At 36.3% G+C, this 11,016-nt stretch overlaps 1 protein-coding gene across 4 annotated transcripts in view; it reads right to left on the reverse strand.

The window, feature by feature from the left end:
- The window catches only part of EZH2 (enhancer of zeste 2 polycomb repressive complex 2 subunit), a 48,969-nt gene extending 38,703 nt beyond the window's left edge, over nt 1-10,266 (reverse strand). For 2 of the 4 annotated variants that reach the window (XM_029961816.1, XM_029961813.1), the window contains exon 1: nt 10,152-10,264. In XM_029961816.1, coding sequence (XP_029817676.1) covers nt 10,152-10,189 — 38 coding nt within the window. In that variant the 5' untranslated portion in view covers nt 10,190-10,264. Of the gene's footprint in view, nt 1-10,151 lie in introns of all 4 variants that reach the window. The other 2 variants (XM_029961815.1, XM_029961814.1) reach the window with 2 other exon arrangements.
- Between the last annotated feature and the right edge of the window lie 750 nt (nt 10,267-11,016).

An 11,016-nucleotide genomic window follows, 5' to 3' on the forward strand; every position in this document is an offset into this window, starting at 1 on the left:
AGTTTTCCAACTGGACCAAAATCGTTCATGCTTTAGGTGTAAACATCTGAAATGGCAAGGAAGAAGAGGAACAATGAAACCAGAGTAATGGGAAAGCATCAAAACCTCTCCCCTTCGATGTTAGCAAACCATCACAGTGCATCATCCACTTGCCTTAGACTAGAACACTTATCTTCCATACCATATAAAACAAACTGTTATCACCCTGTCGGTTTTTTTTGTTCTTTACAAGACTTTGCACAATCAAAGCAGTTAACGTGTTAACTACTTCTGCAGAGTAGCTTTCAAGAAGCTGTTTCCTGCTATCTCTCGATCAACTAAAGATTGCTCTGAAAAGATGTAGTGAGTGGCAAACAATAGCAGCAACCATTTGTAACTTGTCTACTGTAGTTGCCAGCCAAGACAAATGAAAAGCTAAGGTAGTGTAGGTTCCTTTAATTCAGTTCTGCCTCGCACATCCCACTACAGCCATTCACAACAACTGGGTATATTCAAATCAATCATCAACAAGTATTAGCACAAATCCAAGGCTTCAGGCACATTCTATTTAATCTTATCAATATTCTTTTAGAATACCGCAGGTAGGCTTCCAAACTCCTGAACACACTCTTAAGAACATATCTGTTTCTGGGCCTTATCAAATTTGGACGAGTCACTCCAAGCATTTCTACCACTACATAAAAGAATTAATTCCCTAAATAGCATGCTTTCCTCCACAAATGAAGAGCTAAACCTGGACAATCACAGAATCTGAGCACTGATCTAGCCCTTCTACTGAGACACGCTAATCTATGCTAAAAGGAACGTACAAGAGGCAACAGACAAGACTCAGCAAGGGATTTCATTTCCATATAGGAAGAAAATTGTTCACAGTGAGTGTGGTCCAGTATAGGCATGTATTAAGCAGAGACATGTTAGAATCTCGCTTCTTGAAAACGTTTTAAAAGTGGTCTGGAAAATACAATTTTAGTGCTGGCCTTACCCAAGTGGGAGACTGGATCAGATGATTTCTAGATGAATCCGCCAACCAAAACTATTTTGCAAGTCAATACAACCCTCAGCTGGGCCCACTATCCCAAAACCAAGGACCACAGTATTTTTAAAGCTCATGTTATGGAGTTTGCTGGCCTTTTAAATTCCAGTTTAATATTTCAAAAGATGAAAACAACCAGTACTGCATCCTAATACTCAGGATTTCAATCAGCTACAGGCACATTGTAAAAAACAACACTACTAATAAAGGAACAATAATTTGTGAATTAAAATGATTAAGAGCTTAATCAGACTGAACTCTTCAGTTCGGTGTGCAAGCACTGACTGTTATAATCAGTGGAAACATTCGTTAAGTTAGTCTCCTTTAACAACTCCATCAACTAGGTAGTTCACTCACTCCTTCCCACTACTGTTCCACGTGTTTATTCATTTCAAAGACACTTTGTCTGGTTAACGGTACAGTTAGAACCTTCAGTTCTACGTCTTAGAAACTGTAATTAAAAAAAGACAGATCGGAAAGCTCTTCACTAATTAAGAAAGCAGTCTAACTAGAGTGCTTAAACTTAACATTATGTTTAAAATAAATTAAAACACCTAAATTAAAGGGTTGTTTTTTTCAAATGAGGTGTCTTCTTATCCTAATGGGGTTCTGCTACTCTTATAACCCAACCTTCATGCCTTTGAAGTGTCACTCTTTTCAGACCTTTCACTTTCTGTCATTTAACTGACTACACCCTTACCTTGTACTTGGCATACTTGAGACTAGGAGCCTGATCTCTACCCTGGAACATTAAATGGTTGGTTGTCTTTTGGGTTTGGGGTTTTTTTCCACTTTCTTTTTTTTTCTATTTCTAAACATATTCTAGAAGAAATCACTAAGTGTGTCAAGTGGTACACATGTTCACAATATGCACCTACTCTATGACTTTCCTCCCTGAAACTTGAAAGATGTGCCTTCTCAATTATTTCTTCCCAAACATAACGTTTTTGGACCCTGTTACTAGTCGAGCAGGTCCTTAAGTTAATAGCTCCCAATTGATACTTCAAAATACTCAAGATTACTGAGATGCTCTTCTGTATCTTCTGAGTAAGAATTTCAGCTTATTTCAAAACAGATTTAAGAGAAAAAAAGAAATCCCCATTTTGTGGCAAGCTCACACCTGGTCATCACATGCTACCTTGATCTAACATAAACAAAATGACTACGCACACCCTTTTCTCTTACACTGTGTATGAATAGCTAACAGTGAACTAGGAGTACTGGTTCATGACCTACTTAATCCAATGAAACTACTTATTTGTAGTAGTACTACTACGAAACTAACTTATTAACTGTAACAACTATATTTTTATTTGCAGCATTATTCACCGAACTAAAACTAAAACACTCGAGTAGTTATTAAATTATTATAACACAGGCAATACCTTGGATCTGAGCTAAGCAATATAACAGAATTCCCTTAATGGCTGATTTTTAGCTTTCCTATGATAACAAGCATAGGAAGGATAACATGCATCCTTCTGCATCCCCTACAGTAACTTCTGATGCAAATGGCAAACATTAACCAAATGTGACATGGCTTACAGGTCACTAAGTTACATGTATTTTCTGCAACAGTTTCATGAAGGACTACAGGTGCTCTGGCATTATGAAAAGCTTCAGTGTGAGCACATATTTTATAAAAAACAAAAATAATTAAAAATCAGGGAAGTCATTAAAAAGAACAAAATTACCAGGGAGAAACACCATTTAGGGCTGCAGACACTGATGTGTCAACAGACAGCAGTCCCTACCCAAGCAATGCCATTGCAGCTAACCACAATTTGGCAGACTCATTGTCACTGTTCTCTGCTCCAGTATGTAACATAATAACATATGGGTCTTTAAAGCAGCTACAATCCTGCATTGTATGCCTCAATGTTGCTAGGAAATGCTCCTATCTTAGATATTAGGAATTCTAACCCTTGGTCCAGATTTGTTAGGAGTCCCTGTTTCCCCTCCCCATATTTAACCCTGACTTCGGCTTGCATTGATCACAACATGCACTTTGTTTCATCCATTATTGTTTCCAGTCTGTTTTTTACAGATAAATTAATATCTTCAAACACAGTTTCTCATTACTGCCCATATATACCAGTCAAAAACTGCATGGAAGACCAGATGGCTCTGACTTTCAAGCCTCACCCCTACTTTATGCTGGCATTGCTACAAAAAGCACTTTTACTTGCCACTTGTCCCTGCACCTGTGCTATCATTTCCCTCCTGAGAGCATGATTTCTGCAGCCAGACACTGACAGAAGCAAGGAAGTCCTCTGGCTGAAAGTATCTTGATGCTTTTGACTGAAGAAAAGTGAGCATCCAGCCACTCTGGCCCCACCTAAGGACACAGTGAACTATGGCCTTAGGCATTCAGTGTTCAGCTCCTTGTGACAGCACTAAATGCCTACATCCGCAGATCAATTGCTGGATGTGCTCAGTTCACACCACTTATTATTTGAAATGCTCACCTCACATAGTAAGTCAGAGCAGTTCAGTTACTGACACACAAGACAGGAAGCAAACATGTCAGCTCTTGGGCTCACAGAATTCACATTTTCTTCAACCATGCTCTCCATTTGATGTTTTTAAATATAAATATTAGTTTGTCTCCCATGGTATTTTATGTCTTGCCTTCTCCCCTAATAGTTCATTCACACAGGTAGTTTAACATTACGTGGCTTTAAAATTCTTCTCAAGAGTTTCTACCACTACTATATACTGACCAGGCAGATATTAGAAACTCCCAAGGACAAGGAGGAAAGAAAGGGAAGAATGAGGAGTCAAGCAGCTCGTGGATATTAAAGAGAAAAAAATGTTGCTTCACTCCCTTTTCCCTCCTGGAAAAAGATGAGAAATCTTAATTTATTTTCTTGCTGGTTTTAAATGAGAATCTTTTATTTTTCTGAGTTAGAAAACTAAAAAAGCAAAGCAACTGCCAGTATTCAATATCCCTTACCCTATCTGCCAGCATGTTAAAAACTTTGCAACTCAGAGTTTATAGGTAACTCTTGGTCTTCCAGAAGTACCTCAAACAATACAGTCAAAATTGTATGTGTTTCTTAATATCTAAAATAATTTTAATCAACCTGCTTCAGGAAATTTAAATAATAAAAAAAATTGGTCCTGACAAAACCCCCCAATCATTTTAAAAGTTTCTGGCACTAACTATAAGTTGATTAAACATGAAGTACCTGAGCAAGATCCAACAACAGAACTGTTCCAGAAATCAAGTTTATTTCTGATTTTCTATGAGACGTAAAAAAGGAAGTCATCAGTTTGATGACTTCTTTTCTCTTAATTGTACACTGCCTTTGGATTTATTTTCACATTATCTCATTTTGTGGGAGTCCTTCATTTAGAACATTTACGTATCAAGAAAATGGTATGGGTGCTTCTCAGTTTCATTCTCTTCAGTAGAGAAAAATTAAAGAGTTATGTCTGTTAATAAGAAAATAAGATTTCAATACAAATAATTAGATTTCCAATACATTTCCTTAAACAAATACAACAGTAGAACAGAAAAAGTAACATAGTATCATTTGTTTTCAGACAGTCTTTAAAACAAAAAGATAAATCCCTACTGGAGTGTTCCCTTAGTCTGTATATGCAAGCCTGCAACTTGCAAAGCGACTCTAAAAAAAAAAATCTGTCTCTGTATCCCTACTTCAGGATTTAGAGAAACAAAAACAGACATGAAATCATTACTGAATACCATGTAAGGAGTAAGAGTGACCCATTTCACAGAAAAAAGTTACTAAATTCCCTATATTACCACTTTCTTCCAGCACGCTTCAACATTTGATACTTTTAGAAAAATACTGGTTTGGAAATAAAAATAAGAAGTTCAAGTACTTGTCCACTTGGGTGGGGGAGGGGGAATAGAGAACAGGGAGATCATAACCAAGTATTTTGTTGTAAAGACTAAACCAAAACTGGCACTAACCGAAAGTGGCTGTCATCTCACTTCAGTTTGGGCAATATCAGCAGATCGACATGCAGCAGGTAATGCAACTATTTACTTTTCACTTGGATATCTGCATGTATAAATATTTTTAACTATATTTTCATGCCTGAGTAAGAGTATTTGGCTCAAAAACCAAATAAAACATTTTAAAACTCTAAACAGCAGAACAGCAACAAGAAGTTTCAAGCCCAATTTTTACTGTACTTTTTACAAGTCACCATTAATACCATCCCTCATTTCTCACATCAGACCAAGTATGGTTGTCTAGAGAAAGTGAAGTTTTATGCATAAAACTTGAACTTCATCTTTGAATTATTCAAATGCGTACTTCCAAATTTCTCTCTTCCCACCCATTCACAGACACCCAGAGGAGCTAGATGACTCCCACGCAAATTCCAATCAACCTCTGTTGCCTAACACCTCCATCTCTTAAAAATTTAGCTTTCTGATATCCTGGATAAATCTGGCAGAAAAAGTAACACTTGCTGGGAACACTGAAGACATGTCTCCACAGGCAAAATAATTTAGGATGTGAATTTGAAGTGCACTGACTATTCCTCCTGAACTTGTTTTGTGGACACACCTTTTATAATCTAAAAACTAAAATAGCCACAGGTTCTTCAGTTCAAACCATGCATGTAAAAGCAATGCACACTCCATACAGGAAAAACCTTGACACACAACAATTCAGCAGTTAAATAGTTATTCCATACTCTTTCCCTGAATAGGCAAATAGCCTAAACTTTGAAATTCAGACATTACCCTTCCACATATGCAGAATTTACTGTGGAACAGTCTGGCAAATTTGAAGCTAAACTGGTATTTGCCAGTTGCCTGAAAAACTCCAAAATGAGTTTCAAATGATGAAAGCAACCATAAGAGTTATTTACAAAACTCTCATTTTAAAGTTCACAGAATAACTGGGTCTAATGTACGGCATCCCTATTTTTTAAGGTATATGGGGATTAATCCACCAGTACATTAGATGTTGCTTATAAAGGGAAAAAAACCAGATACTACTTTTCCAGAAGCTTGATTTAGTGGAGAAAACTAACGAGAAATAGTTTATCTTAGAAAACAAACAAACAAAAAAGCCACAACCAAAAAAACCAACAAACAAACTCAAAATACTACCACCTTCCAGTGAAAAAGAAAACATTTCCCTTAGGCTGGAGAAGAGAACTGCAAATAGTTAGGTCTTGGGATTGATTACGTCTCCCAGTTTCAAAGCAACCACGTACTGAACACCAGGAATGGTTAAACTGCTTTAAGAATGAAACAACATATGTCAATCTCTTCTCCCAATAATTAGTGGATTTAACTTGCACTAAACACATTAGCAATAAATACTCACTTGAAACGTGGTACAAGTAGTGGACATACAACAGGAAGAAGTTATCACAGAGGACAAAATTTATGATGTCCTGATTATGAACTGTATCAATGACAAAGAGATGATAATAACAACTTTAATCCATTTGCCATGGTACAGTTTCACAGGTAAATTAAGGATCTATAACACATATCCCCACGATTTCTGACTGAAGCAGCAAAATGAGTTCCAATTCTAGAATTTTTTATCTTACTAGTAAGAAACAAAATCAGACAACTACACACCAAAAATATGAAGTTTGCCAGATGCACTCACACCAAGAAACATGGAAAGGAAACCAGCTCACATTAAAAAAAATTAAAATTATATATGAGCTGTAAGGTTTGAGTTTCCTTCCTTTCAAATACTTTGTTCCTTTAAATTACATCTGATGGCTTTGGGATTTAAACTGAACATGCAGGCTGTGAAAAGAGAATGCATGGCAGGAAAAACTGAACTAACCACGTAAAAAGCAGAATGGAAAAGAGCCAGATACAATAAAAAACTGACAAGGGAAATAGGCCCGGTTCTAGATTAAAAGACAATTTAAAAGTATAAAGAAATCATACCCTCCTGTAAAGATTTATTTTTACTTCCTAGTTCAGAAAAGCCTAGGATGTGGAATTGCAATTTTTACTACTTTGCTTGCGTAATTACATACACAACGTTATTTAAGCAGGCACCATATGCACATACAAAAAAAGAAAACTAATAGCAAATTCTGGAGTATTCTGTAATTGTGTATCAAGGAAATCTTTATTTGCACACAGTAAGGTGTCAGTTTTACCTCATTTTTTAATGAAATCATATATATCCCAATTAGAAGCTTTGGAAGTACATCACATTTTCAAGCAAATGACAACACTGCTGATCCACTCACATCATTACACTGTTATTTTTATCCACAGCATTCAGATCACGCGCAGTATCTATCTAAATTTCCAAATGGCCTTCTCACCTTAAAAGTACTACTGATTTTACCACTAGATAGGAAGTACAGTATGCATTTTAAATCATTCCAAGACAACAGTAGGTTTTCACAAATAGAGTAGAGGTACAATAAATGAAAAATCCTATAATCTAGACTTCAGTCAGGTAGCCAAAAGATTCCTAAAATAAGAGTGTGACCCACATTAACTTGGGGGTGGGTGTTGTTTGTTTACAATTTTTTCTGAACACAGAAGAAATATTAACAGACATCCTCTTCTCTCTCAGTATTTTTTAATTACAATCAATTTACAAGCCTGTGGCTAAATAATTTGTTAAATATTTAAGAATTCCTTTCTTTTTTTAATATTTTTTAAAAGAAGATTAATTTGTCAATATTAAATGCAAATTATACTTTTCACTCTTCTCCTTAAGAGTTCCCTCTACCCAAGTTTACAAGTGTTACTCTATCTTTTTAATTCAGAATACGTATTCTGACAATTACATTGGATGTAGTTTTATCACTTTCACTGAGGTTCCAGACCTCAAGTCCACAGTCTGACCCATCTCAGTGGAAATCTAGGTGTACAATTAGAAAATACTGATAATTAAACTGCCTACTATTATCAGTTACAGAAAGCAGAATGTTTCAGAAAACTTTATTGTTTCTTGCTTGGAGCTCCACAGAACCTACTCCTTCCTTCAACAAATTTCATTCTTAGTTTCGCCTCATCCATAATCAGACATACACACCATCATTCCAAAGTCTTTAAGTGATCTCCATGAGAACAGATACAATACCTACTTAATAATTCTGTATATTGTTTTCCTTTTAATCTTTAGCTCAAAAAAACCTCTTGCACAGATATTTAGAGCTAAAAAGAAAATCCAAGCACTCTACTAACTTGTAATCAATGTTTTCATCGTTCCCCTGTGAAACACCCCTTCTCTGTTTTGCATACATTTTATATAAGATTTTACTGATTTGGACACACTTCATACAAGATTTTAGTTTGCCTCAGCCTTCCTCCTCGCAGACATAACTCCTTATCTGAAATTATTACTTCAATTATGTCAGTGCTTGAGCAACTCGTCCATTTAAAGATTGACTTATCCACTCTACAACAGTTGTACACGTCATATACTAAGATGTTAAATGTATAGATACATTTATAGATAGATACATTTACAGATGCTGTCTTAAATCAGATACCATTTCAACAAGCCCAGCATTGCTCTCCATGGACCTCGCTGACAGCACGAACAGAAGGTTGGTAGCAGCTTTAACATTAAAATAAATCTCCTGTTACTGTCCTACAGCTTCTGTTATCAGTGGTCTTGTTTTCTAACGTAAGTATTATTCAAACATCAAATCATTAAAGGTTGTACTTAAAGTATGCAGTCCATTTCCTCCACTTTTAAAAAAAACTAATAAGTTGAATTTTGCGTAAATAAGTAATACTGTAAAAATTACCTACTCGACTCAGTGAACTTCCTTGCTTAGCAAAAGCCAGATTCTGTTCACAAGATTTTCAGCATCCCTGCTGGGAAAAATGTTATTCCCCCCTAAGCTTCACAGATACTTCTCCCCAAGTCAGCAAAGATGCATCTATAAGCACTAACTGTAGAATTACAGAACTTTCTGATTACAGTCAACACTAAAGTTTTCCACAGCGCTTTTGCTCAAACACAACGTAAATCAGACATTTATTAAGTGTGCCTTCTGTCAGTATTGCAGCCATTTTTAAAAATAACTCTCACTGTTCAATCACATGAATATAGTACTGTTATCTAAAACTGGTTTTCAGTTTTAACATGACACCTGTGAACTTATTAAAAGGCATGCATGATCTATACACCTAAAGAAGCTGAATCATCTTGTGAATGGTGACAAAACACTTTTTTCTGGCAAATTGTGAGAGGAACTTTAGAGTGCACCAACTTTCCTGGGAACACAGTTGGACTGAACTAGATTCTAGACGTAGCTTATTCTGACATAAGCTGCTTTACAGAAAGTGGCCATTAGCTTGCACTCTCACTATACAGCTCATGCATTCAATAATGCACTACAAGAACTCCCTTCTCCCGAAGCCGAAGTTTCTTTGTAGGTAAGAATTAGTGTGGGAATATGTACATTTCACCTATGAATGTTGCAATGCTATGGAACAAAAAACAATTTAAAAGCATATCTTCGAAGAAATCACCATATTTCAGCTTGTTGGCAATTCTAGCAAGAAAGGAAAAAAACACAGCAGGGGGGGGAAAAAACTGAGCTTGAATTTCAAGTCTCTGGCCTGAGTTTACACACGGCTGCTTTAGTTCATTTTAAACTGAGCAGAAACACTTTATGACTTTTTGATGTTGCGGATTTTTAGTGTCTGTCACTTTTCAAGGTGAAATTACATATTAAAAAAAAAATCTCTGGAAAAAAAAATTAAACCTTTTCCCAATTTTCCTCCTAAGTTAAAATCTTGAATCCTTCCAAAGTTCCAAACAAAAATAGCAGTTGCCATCTCATGGAACATTTTACTGACACAGATTTCTCCACAGGTTGTTTAACTTTAGTTGTTACTTTCATTTCTCATGGAGACAGAGGAAGGAAAAAAATATTTTTGCTCTTTTTTTTTTGTCTGTTTTGCAAAGGAAACTACACAACACGAAACGTAACGTTTTTTATGTAATAGCCAGTACTTGATAAAGTACTACCTCTCAAAAACACTCACTATGTCACACAAAGTTTTTGAGTCCTAAAACACTGGAAACATTTCTGAAAGACTTTGTAGCTCTTAAATATTCACATTTTAATAGTCGATAGTGAGACTAGTCACAGCACACTATGTACAAGTAATACTCACCCTTCTGAAGATGCTTTATTGTTACCACAAATAAACATTCCCCCGACTCTCAATGTGATATAGACACTGGGGACAAACAAAGAACGACCTTTAAATTTTTAAAAGTCACATAAAGAATCTGAATGTGCCAACCCCTGAAAAAAGATGAACGTATCTATGAGAAATATCCCAGTTTAGAAATGAAGATTACACTAAATCTGCTGGTAAAAACTCTTCACTGAAATCTGTATTAGCAAGAACCAAACTCACAATAGCTGAAACTACAGCTGCTAGATTTCAGCAAAGACACTCCTATCCTGCAATAATTAAATTATATTCTTCAAATTGTTAAATGTTTCTTATCAGCAAGACTGAGAATCTTTACTTCCAGCTTTAAAAAAAACAAAAAAATTTTTCTCTTGTTCCAATAAAATCAGTGTAGTGCTTTTGTAAGTTAGAAATAAGTATCTTGAGTAATGTACAAGCTTATTACCCCATTCCTGCCGTATCTACGCACGCACTCCTTTTTTTTGTCTATTAGTAACAATTTGCGTATCTCCATGAATACCTGATAATGTCAAATACACGTGCGTGGTGCCACAACACACCTATTTCTTTATTCAACCTCACATTTGTTGCTCAGGGACGGCTCTGCCCAGTCAGTGCCTTCTTTCTCACCTCCCCAGACACTGTACTTTTAGAGAGTGCTCCGGACCACATTAGATCCGAAACACCAGAATTTCCAGCTCCTTATGAACTTTTTTGCGGCGCTCTGGAAGATCGGGATCGCACGGTGCCCTTCACGACTGGGAAGTTCGCCGGAGCCGCCGCCAGACTGCCTTACTCCCTCGCCCCTCCTGAACTCGCTCCCTGAACCCTCCAAAGC

This window comes from Manacus vitellinus, unplaced genomic scaffold (genome assembly GCF_001715985.3).
Source record: "Manacus vitellinus isolate BGI_N305 unplaced genomic scaffold, ASM171598v3 scaffold_3_pilon, whole genome shotgun sequence".
In the NCBI taxonomy this organism is placed as follows: Eukaryota; Metazoa; Chordata; class Aves; order Passeriformes; family Pipridae; genus Manacus; species Manacus vitellinus.